The sequence below is a fragment of the Rhinolophus sinicus genome, chromosome 8, assembly GCF_057876585.1.
Source record: "Rhinolophus sinicus isolate RSI-liver-muscle chromosome 8, RSI-T2T, whole genome shotgun sequence".
NCBI classification, from domain to species: domain Eukaryota; kingdom Metazoa; phylum Chordata; class Mammalia; order Chiroptera; family Rhinolophidae; genus Rhinolophus; species Rhinolophus sinicus.
This window is the reverse complement of record NC_142508.1, coordinates 43163540-43174516: the sequence shown is the minus strand read 5'-3', so window position 1 is coordinate 43174516 and position 10977 is coordinate 43163540. Positions and strand designations below refer to the sequence as shown.

The window sequence follows — 10977 nt, the reverse complement described above, 5'->3', positions numbered from 1 at the left end:
GTGGGAAGCGGGGAGGAGAAAGGAAGTCGGACGTGGGCGAGGGGCGGGGTGTCTGGACTGGAATCTCCGCGCCCACGTGAGTGTCTGTCCCGCTTCTGAGTGGGTCCTGCGTGTCTAGGTTGCCGTAATGTAAGCTTGTAGTGTAACTGCCCTGTGTGTCTTTATCATTTGATGCCGCCTGCCTATGCGGACCTTAGTGGGCGCATCTACACTGAAGTATAGTGTATTATCCCCTGAATTGATGCATCTGATCTGATCTCACGGTCATTTATTTATCTGTGTTGTCTGTGCCTTTGTCTAAGTAGAGGTTGTATATAGCTTTTGTGGGTTTAAAGTAAGACTCAGTGGGCAGCCGGCGTTTGCATTGTGTATGTCGATTGTGTATCTTACAGAAGTTTTGTGTCTTTGGAGTTAGAGGCGACAGGTGGTGCAGCGTTAGATACTGTGAAACTGTAGCGTTTGTATTTATTAGCGTGAGGCTTAACTACGAACCTCTGTTTGAGCTTGTCACTACAGACGCCAAACAAGATCTATTGAACAGCAATTTAGAGGATTAGGGATAGAGACCCGCGAACTTCTGGAGGTCTTCCTCCAGGGAAAGGCTCTATGGTTGCGTGCAGAGCGCCCATTCCACTTAAAATATCAACCATAGAGAAAGAAGACTGCGAAGCTACGTTCGTGGAAAGAGGCGCCCTGTGAGATGTACTATCAAGGGGAGACGGTGCGATTTCCTTTACAACTTTTCTCCCGTAGTTAGTCTAGCCTCTGTTTTCAAACCTTCAGGACTCTCTGAAGTCAATGTGTCGTTTTTCAAAAAGGCAACTGAGTTCCTTCCAGGTCAAGAATAACTTATCTACTTAATCTCTATTTCGTACTGCTCCCTCTATAGCGAAATTTGTGAGGCAGTCCGCTGAAGAATGGCCAATCTGGTCAGCTTTTCCTAAAGCGATCCAACTGTCATCTCTTTAGTGAGATAAAACAATAACTGCGATTGGTGGGCAGATTGTTTTGAAACCGCCCTAACGGCAAGGGGCGGGCCCTGCGTGAATTCAACTCTTTCCGGTTTCTTAAAGGCAATAGTGGAGGGGGGGGAGTCTGCCGACCCTCCATTTAATTGGTTGTAGGACGAGAGATCTAGACCAATTAGAATATGTGTTATAGAGGCACTAGTTTGATGAAAGGGCTGCACAGGAAAAGCCGTGGGGCGCGCTCATTCTGAAATCTCATCGCTGATTGGTCTAAATCCTTACTCCCTTCCCCTTATTTAACCCTACGGGAGCGAGCGCACGGTTGCTACCAAATCACCGTGCGCTCCGCCTCCCATCTTTTCCCGCCCTCTGCTCGGGCCGCGGCAGCGACGTAGGCCAACGCTTCCTCCCCAGCAGCTACTGAGCCCTTTCATTGCTGTTCTTTTGAAAGCCGCTCTCTGATTGGCTCAGACTCCGGGCCCGCGCCGGTTGCCCACACCGTGGCCAATTGGCACCTGTGTTGCATCGCATGAAACTACGGAAGAGGGGGAGGAGGTGGCGGCGGCCATTTTGAGCTGCCGCGGCCATTGGAGTAGCCCCCCCCTTCCCCCCTTCGCCTCCTGACAGGAAAGGTTTAAGGGGGACAGAGGCCTGGGAGGCAGGGCCGGGCTCGGGGGCCGCCCCGGGGGCCCGGGCCATGGATGTGCGCCGTCTGAAGGTGAACGAACTTCGTGAGGAGCTGCAGCGCCGCGGCCTGGACACTCGCGGCCTCAAGGCCGAGCTTGCTGAGCGGCTGCAGGCGGCGCTGGAGGCCGAGGAGCCCGACGACGAGCGGGAGCTCGAGGCCGACGACGAACCGGGGCGACCCGGGCACAACAACGAGGAGGTCGAGACCGAGGGGGGCTCCGAGCTGGAGGGGACCGCGCAGCCACCGCCGCCCGGGCTGCAGCCGCACCCGGAGCCTGGCGGCTACTCGGGGCCGGACGGACATTGTGAGAGTGCGCGGGGCGGGGGCCGGGGAGCCCGGAGTCCGGGCCGAGGAAGGGCTGTGGGACGCGGGAGTCCGGCGCCTGAGGTCGGGGAGACAGTTTGAGCATTGGGGGATCCCGCTGCCCTCCGCTGAAAAGAATCTAAGGAGAAGGGCCTCGGGACGACCGGAGGGTGGATCCTGGCATTCGGTGCAGGGGTGATACTGGGAGTGGGGGAATTCGGTTTCGGAGATGAGAAGAGTCCGGGGGGATTTAGAGGATTCTGAAGCCTAGGGCTCGGAGACCGGAAGCGGTGGTTTCTGGAGCTGAGCGAGTCGGAAAAACAAGAGGTTTTCTATTCAGGAGCCCAGGAGGGTCATGGAAATGATGATCTTAGGGTTTGGAGCTGGGTGGGCTCGGAGGCTGTGTTAGCCCAGCTTGTGGGCTGGGCGTTGGGAGCCGTGTTTTCAGGGCAGGTGTTCAAGGCTGGGAGAGTTTTGAGGATGGAGGATCCTGGAGTTTGCAGCTTGGTGGGGTAACGGGAAGTTTTATATTTGCTACTAGGATGGGTTGGTGAGATGGAAGTGCTGATGTCTGGCCGGGGAGGGTCTGATGGACCGGGTGCTCTGGTGTTTGGCTGGTGATTATTTAGGGCATATGGGAAACCACCCTGTGATTGGACTGTGGGGAACCTCATCTGTCTGAAGATGGCCTGAGGGACTCTGAAATCCAGGGCTGAAGGCCAACCCTGAGGCAGGGACATTTGGTGCTGCGAAATGTGGGGACCTTCTGGTTGACTTGTAGAGGAGGTATAGGGAGCTTTGGTGTGGGAGACTGGCAGGGGACCGAAGGATGCTTCACTGCACAGGGGACCTAAATATCTAGAGCTGGCAAGGTTCTGGGGATAGAAAGCTCAGAGGCTGAATGGTCTGGGTTAACAGTATGAACAGCGGGTTGGTGGGGTGGGGCAGACAACAAGTTGGTGGAGTTTGAAGTCAGTGGAGTATCTGGGGGACGGGATCCTTGTGTCCACAGGAATGTGTAGCTAGCCTAGCACGTATCGGGGAGGGTAGAGTGTGTGGGATGTGGAAGGAAAGAGAAAACCTGTTGACTTGGCTGGGGACCTCAGGGTGGAGTGGGGATAGTGTTTCTGGGGCTGAGAGGTCTCCTTGGCCCCCAAAACAGTTATTTGTGTGCCCAGGGATTGGCAGGAGGCCTCAAGAGGTAGCAGGAAACCTCTGCATCACTCAGGGTATGACTTAGAACGAGAGGTCGGTGGTAGGGTAGATCTGTGATTATCTGAAGAAGGGCGACCCTGGTATGGGGAGGGAGTATATCTGGTGTTACAAAAGGGTGGCTTTCTAGCAGGACTGGGGAATGGGGATCGGAGAGGTTAAGGAGTAAGTAGAAAGGCCAGGATTTGTGGTATGACTCTGAAAAGAGGGCACCCTGGGCCTGGGGCTAAGGGAATGAGGAGAACAAGGAGGTCAGGAAAGAGACAAGATTTGGGGTTGGCATTGGGTACTTACTTGTTCATGGGCGATGGGATCTCCTAAAGGGGGACAAGTTGAATGTAGATTTGGGGTAGAGGTGTGGCCTGGGGACTGTCTAGGACCCAGATGCTGGGAAGAGTACTTCCCATTGCGGAGACCTGTGAAGGAAGGAGGAGTGGCCCAGTGTGCAGGTCTAGGGCAGGAGAGACCCTGGCAGGAATGCTTACAAAGAGGAGCCAATGGCCAGTGGTGTCTCAGAGGAAAGCAAGTTAGGTGCTTCAGAGCACAAACTCTAGACTCAGACTTGGTTTCACATATGGCTCCACGACTTGGGCAAGTCACTTCACCTCTGTGAGCCCTGGTTTCCTTGTGTGTAAAATAAGGGTAATAATAGTGCCCTCCTGGATTGTTATGAATGAGGTCACATGTGTAAGGGGGCTTAGCACTGGAGAAGGACCCCAGAATCACAGGTTCTCTGGGCAAGGCTGCCTCTGTGGGTGTAGGAGAGATTCTTGGGAACTGAGAGAAGTGAGACTTTGCGGGAAGAGCACTATGCTTGGAGTCTGGGAGAAACGGTGGTTTGAAAGGACTCCCTGTGTTCCAATTAAGGAGCTTCTCCATTTCTTCTCTCTCCCCTACCCCTTACAATGTAATCTTTTGAGTCCCCTTCATGCTCACCTCTAATCCTTCCTTCAACTTTAGTAAACAGACCTGTCGCAAAACACGTGGGCTGTGACTTTCCTCCCTTTGGGCTGCACCTGGTTTGTGCCCAGATGTATTTGTCCTCTGAGAAAGGATCCAGTCAGTTAGTGAGTTGTAGCATAGTCTCTCCTTCCCTGTGGTTCTGCCTCACTGGTCCTGGCACCGTGGCTTGTAGGGCCCTAGAGGCACCTAGCAGAGCTTGCCCCGGGGGTGGAGAACCTGCTTGTTGCTCATCCTAGGTTTCCAAACTTCTTTCTGGGTTTGGCTTCAAGATTCTTGAGGAAGTTTCATGTTTGGTACTCTGCTTTTAGTCCCACCTTTGAGCTTTCACCATGTGTTAGCCCAACCCCAGGAATGTTTTCTCCATTCTTATCACTTATCTGGGTCCCTGTCTTAGCTCCTGGTACTTCTTTGTAGCCCTAACACGATCATAATGCTTCAGTGGGGCAAGTTTGTCTCAGGTGTATCCCAGGGTCTGGTACACACTCCACAAGTAGTTAATATTATTATTCTTGCCATCATTTAAGCTCTTCCTGGACCCACAAGACATCTTCCCAAAACCCTTCCCATCTAACTCCAAATATTTCAGGACTTATCCCTAATGAGTCTGAAGGCCACTATGGTCATGATTCCTATTTTCGTAACAATTCCTTTTCTTCCTCCCCCATTTCCCCTTCAGCTGAGATGATCACCCCTTGTCTTTGCAGCCATTGCAGGGTGGAAGAGAATCTTTAAGGGGGTTGGCTGTGCAGGTGGGAATAATGAATTGGGCTGGGCAGAGGACTGGTTTATGCTCTAAGCAATTTTAAAGGTGATACCCCTAAGGCAGCTCCCTAAGCATTGTACCTTGTCAGAGAACAACTAGGCTGGCGGTTTTTTAACTGTATTCCATGAAGTCACAGGTGTTTATAGAGTTGCTCCCACCCTGGAAAGGGGACTTAGAGGGCGAGGTCATGCTGGACCCCTTCTCTGAGTCTCCCATCTCACTTCAACCAGAGCAGTGCTGCTTCAGCTGGTTTTATACAGTAGGATTCTGCAGAACCCAGTCACAGATAGGGCTCCAACCTTCTGAGGGGCAAGAAGGCACGTCCTCAGGCAGCTGGAGCGGCTGACTGCCCAGATAGGTTTCCATCTGAAGGTGTCACGGTACCTTTTAGCCTCTAGCAGACTGACTATGCCCAGGGGGATGATATTGTGTGGCATGAAAAAGCCACCTCTAGTCCCAAGAAGGACCCTTCTGACTGGCCATTTTTCTGTTGTTGTTTTGTTTTAAGATGCCATGGACAATATTACCAGGCAGAACCAATTCTATGAGACCCAGGTCGTCAAACAAGAGAACGAGTCGGGCTATGAGAAGAGACCTCTGGAAGTGGAGCAGCAGCAGGCCTATCACCCAGGTAGGAAAGCACATGTGGTACAGCTCTTAAGGGAGGTAGAATCTATACGTGGCCCTTACCCTCTGCCTAGAGCCTATCTTCTCAGAGAGACTTGGCGTCTTCCTCTTGGGCGGTTCATTTGGGCTTTGTCACTCTGGCAACAGTCTTTTGAAGGAAAGAGCTTAGTCCCGCTCCCAGGTGTTGGGCGAGGGGAGTCTTCATAGTGTCTGTTTTCAGATGTTAGTGTCAGCACCCTAAAGACCTTAGGCCTGGAGGCCAATACCTGGGTCTTTTTTAGAATCTTAGAATGTGGAAGCCAGAATCTAAATCTAGTCTGGTATTTCCCATGCTCTGAATATTGTTCTATGAGATGTTATTAGGGATTTCTCAAAAAAGGGGTCTTTTTGCCAGTCACATGGAAAATGCAGCATCTGCTATACCACCTCTGGAAGAGTCACTTTGCTCATTAGAACATTAAAAGATCTGAGAAGTTCTGGATTAAAAAACTTCTGGGTCATATTGTTTAAACACGGGATTTCCCAAACTTGTAAACATGTCTTTGCAAAACAAAATTCTTTGTAACTCGTTTGGGAAATACAGATGTAAGCTCTCTCCCCATTTTATTGACTGGGGAGGTGGCTTGTTTGATGGCAGAGCTGGGTTAGAACCCAGGAAACTGGCTCCTGGGACACTGTATTCCTCACCATTTGTGTCCTGTTTGGAAAGCAGGGTCCCACTGTTGAGTCATGACAGAGCCAGGACTGACTCCCAGTCTTGCGCTCCTTTCACTGTGTTGTGGCCCAAGTGCTGTTGTGAACCCAGTTGATTCTATCTAATTCCATTCTGGTTCATCCACAAAGTGAAATCCCCAGACATTTCTTATGGGTGGCTCAGGATTTTAATGTAGGTTAAACCGCAGATTTCTGTTAGGTTCTGTGAGACTTGTGGGATCATGAGGCCCAAGGAGAGTATTTTCTATGCTGTTATCAACAGACATTTATCAGGGCCTCCTGTGAACCCCATGATGTGCTGGGGACCAGGAAGCCCTCTGCAGATGGGTGAGCAACGTGCCAGTCCTGGAGAAGCAGGCGCCTTCTCAGAGCTATTTGGTCTGCATGCCAAAGCTAGGGAGTGACCCCAGGTGGTCGTGGGGAGAGTGCTGAAATGAGTAGATGTGAGTGATCCATTGTTCATGCGTAGGTGCTGGAGGAGAAGTGAGGCTAGGCCGAATCAGGGTTCGCTCTTGGTTAGACACTGATTCTGGGAGTCTGCCTAGGGTCGGGACGTTCCTGTGGTCCACAGTATGTTCTCCCCTCCTGACTTACTACTGGTGCTGTGATTCAGTGAGACCCTTACACCTATGGGCTGGCTTAAGTGCAGACCTTGCCTTCTGGAGTGATTCTGGGCTTTGTGATAGTTTTGTGTTTTTGTTTTTGAGTTCTCAAACTTTTTTTTTTTTTTTAATTGGGGTGACAATTGTTAGTAAAATTACATAGATTTCAGGTGTACAATTCTGTGTTACATCATTTGTGATAGTTTTTAAAGCCAGTGGAATTAGCTGCAGCATTAGTACTCTGTTGAATTGACCTTCTCCCTTTGTCAAGACTGAAGCAGCTTTGTGAGAGCTAAGGTGGAGAAGAGCCTTTGGGAGGAGAAATTGAAGAATGTAGGCTCATGGAATCTCAGTTTAAAGGGCTCTTAGAAGTCCTCTAGGGCTCCCTCCCTCTACGTGCAGTCCAAGGTAGATGCCTTTTGGTAGGCCTTTAGAGAGCTTGTCCTTATTTGGTGCTGAAGTACCCTCTCCCGCCCCGTGAAGGCTGAGAGTTATCTGACTGACATCTGTCACCCCATCACTTGCCAGTGCTGATGTGCCTGGTTGGCTGTCCCCAGCCTCCCTTTATCCTCACCCTGTTCTCCAGTCCAGCCTTCTTGGCTCCCTCAGCAGGCTTCCATTGCACCCAGCAAGATGCCTGTGCCCAGCCTTTCATCACTGTAGTCAGGATCCTGCCAACATCTCCCGAGGTAGAGGGGACCAGAAAAGTGATAGCTGAGGAGTTTCCACGTGTCTTGACCACCTGGATTTGTCCCAGCAGTAGAAGTGAAGACAGAGATGAAGCAGGAAGCACCCACCAGCTTCCTCCCTCCTGAAGCATCGCAACTGAAGCCAGAAAGGCAACAATTCCAGAGTCGCAAGAGGCCTTATGAAGAAAACCGGGGACGGGGGTACTTCGAGCACCGAGAGGATAGGAGGTGAGTGTGTGAGGCAGTAGTCACACTTGTTCTAGTCGGTCTCTCTGTCTGTAGCCCAGTGCCTGCTGCTGGGACCTTGCACTAACTAATAGGGGCAGAGCAGAGCTCTCCCTACCCTCGTCCTTCCTGCATTCACTATCAGATTCAGCTTTGCAAAACTTTTGGTCCTTCCCATTACCTGTAGGGTAAAGTCCACACACCTTAGCCTTCCACGTGTGAGATACCAGCCTGCCTTTTCAGTCCTGCCCCACTGCCATGCAGTCCTGCAGTGTCCTGTTCTTAACTGCTGCTCAGTATTCCTCGATTGAAAATAAGATCCATTTCCTGGCCCTTCTCCCAAACACACTCCCTCCGTCCATCTACTCGTTCATTCATTGTCAGCATAGTGCTTTCACCAGGTGCCCACCCTTGGGCTGGACACTGGGGACACAGATGATTTGGACAGTGGGTTTTGCTTTCTGTTGTGGCCAGTATAGGGACGGAGACAGACACATACACAAGCCAGGGTGCGTGAGTGTCGAGCTCACAGGACGGAGTGGCCCCTGCCCTGGTCATTGCGTTTTCCCTTTCCTGACAAGCCCTCTCCTCCCTTTCCCAGGTCCAGTTCTACCCCTGCTCCTTCCCTCCTTTAGCCCTTATATGAAGCCTTCTCTGATTAACAGAAAGTAGGAATGACCATTCCTGTATTCATCTGGACTAGTCATCTGACACATTTTATTTCCTGGGGGAGTCCATCTTCTAGTTGTAATTCCTTTAATACGGGGCCTGGGTCTTATGGACTATGACTAAGGATATGGAACCCAGCTCTTCTGAGTTTCTCTCACCACCTCCACAGAGCAGAGGCCTGGACCTACTTGCCGACGGAGAGCAGAAAAGAGCGCTCGCTCCAACCCGGGCTGCAGGGAATACTTCCTAGGAGAGATTCACTGTGTGATGAGCTCGTCCTTTGGATCAGGCTCTGTGCTAGCCCTGAACTGTCAGGGCCAGGGAGGCACTCCCACCAGAGGGAAGCCTGCTGCCCAGGGTGTGCCAGCAGCCAGATGGGCGTGGGTACCTGATTTGGGCACACAGTGAGTTAGGGTCATCCAGACTGTCCCAGGCAGGAACCTGGGCATTAGAGCCGACCCTCCTACCACTCCCCTTTATTCCAATATGTTGGAAACCAGCAGTATTTTAATAACATTCCCTTTTTAGTAGGAAGTTTTGGTAGGAAGATGAATCTTTTTCATAATTTAGGACACTTTTGAAAGAAAGAGACTGAAAAAAAATGGGTCATTCCCTATGTTTTCAAATGCGGAGTTTTAGGAAGCCTGGTATGTGGACAGGTTATAATTACTGAGGTTTATCTGAACTTTCACACACTCCTCTTTCTGGCCCAGTACCCTTTGGGCTACCACAGCCTCCCGTCAGTAACAGAGTTTAGTAAGTAGAGGGTACATGGAGAGAAGAGTCATCTTTGAAAAAGTTCTCTAGGGACAGCCAGATGGCTCAGTTGGTTAGAGCGTGAGCTCTCAACAACAAGGTTGCCAGTTCGATTCCCGCATGGGATGGTGGGCTGCACCCCCTGCAACTAAGATTGAAAATGGTGACTGGACTTGGAGCTGAGCTGCACCCTCCACAACTAGATTGAGGGACAACGATTTGGAGCTGACGGGCCCTGGAGAAAAACACTGTTTCCCAATTTAAAAAAAAGAAAGATTTAAATTTGTGTATTTAAAAAAAAAAAAAAAAGTTCGCTAAATGATTCTAATGGCCCTCTTTAGAAGAGCATGCCCTCATCCCTATCCCCACTCTAGGAGTCAACAGTCATTGCTTTTGTTGCAAGGATGTAGGGCTGCAGAGTTCTTCCCTCTCTGGGAACAAATTGAAATCCAGGAAGCAGTGTGGAGACCACTTGTAAATTCCAGTAGAATCTTCATTTCCCTTCCTGTGCTCATTCAATCGTTCTCATGTGACTTAACCCCTATTTCTGACACAGGGGCCGTTCTCCTCAGCCTCCTGCTGAAGAGGATGAAGATGACTTTGACGACACCCTTGTTGCCATTGACACATGTGAGTCCCTGTGTGTCTGTCAGATTCTGCCTTCCTGTCAGTATTGGGATCCTGCCTTGACTTCACAGCATCTCTGCCTGGCACCATCCAGGGCCAGTGTTAGTCCAGATAGGGTGCTGGTTTGGAGACAGAAGATCTGCTCCCAGTTCTATTTGTGGGATCCTAGGCAAGTCATTCTACTTCTCTGAGCTTCTCTTCAGGGAAGAGTGATCCTGCCCTAGTACCTCAGAGGACTTTCAGTGACACTCAGTGGAGAATGGATATGAGAGCAATTTGGAAAACCCTGAACACCATGTACACACTGGGGGTTGTCATCTAATCAGGAAGGGAACCTGAGTGCTGCTGGGGAAACTTAACTCTTTGATGACCAGTTCCCCAGTTTCCATCAGCTGCTCACGTTCCTGGTGAAACCAATGCCGCTTTGTCCTCTGAGGCATTAACCTGGCTCGCCCTGATCTCTGTTCTCCAGTTCAGTTTTCTTTCCACTGGATAAGTGGCTTTCCCCTTGACTGCACATCTAAACATTTGGAGGAATAACTCTCGAGGTCCTGTCCTTGCTCAGACCTCCTAAGACAGAATCTAAGTGGTAGAGTCTGTGAATCTGAATTTTTAAATGCACCCAGAGTCCACTTAGGTCTCAGAACACTGTACTTGACAACAGAGCAGAAAGTAAACAGTGTATTCATGTATTTCATTACATGGCTGATGTTTATAGAGCAGTAGCTACATGCTTTTGGAAGAGATAAAGCCATCTCATACATAGTCCCTTCTATCACAAGATCTCAAAACACAGAGTAAAGCTAAACATTTTTTAAAGTATTTAGAGTATTGGGTGGCAGTGGTCTTTGAAGCAGCATCTGATCAAATGCCATATGTACAGACGTGGCACTCAGCCTTTAGAGAAAGGAGGGAGCCGACTAGATGAGATGGTCAGGAAAGACTTGGAGGCATGCCTGGCTCCTGGAAGAGTGGGAAGAGTCGGCACTATAGCAGGAGTGTCCTAGGCCCACAAGAGGCCGAGGTGGGAGCTTGTGGCAGGTCTAGATCATGGTCATATATCTGTGCACCTGTGGCAGCAAGCGTCTGGCTCCCAGACTGACTTAGTGCAGGGAGATGGTTGAAGCGAACGGCAGTGGGGATCAGCCCTTTGTTTTTTTTGTCTAAAATC

The 10977-nt window shown here is 50.5% G+C and overlaps 1 protein-coding gene across 6 annotated transcripts in view; it reads left to right on the top strand.

Annotated features, from left to right (window-relative positions):
- The first annotated feature begins 48 nt into the window (after window positions 1-48).
- Window positions 49-10977, top strand: part of HNRNPUL1 (heterogeneous nuclear ribonucleoprotein U like 1) — a 34650-nt gene continuing 23721 nt past the window's right edge. The window contains exons 1-4 of one of the 6 annotated variants that reach the window (XM_074314292.2): window positions 49-76; window positions 5406-5528; window positions 7601-7757; window positions 9736-9809. In XM_074314292.2, the coding sequence (XP_074170393.1) occupies window positions 5411-5528; window positions 7601-7757; window positions 9736-9809 (349 nt within the window). In that variant the 5' untranslated portion in view covers window positions 49-76; window positions 5406-5410. Of the gene's footprint in view, window positions 77-1495; window positions 1961-5405; window positions 5529-7597; window positions 7758-9735; window positions 9810-10977 lie in introns of those variants that run through there. The other 5 variants (XM_074314290.2, XM_019751365.3, XM_019751366.3 and 2 more) reach the window with 5 other exon arrangements.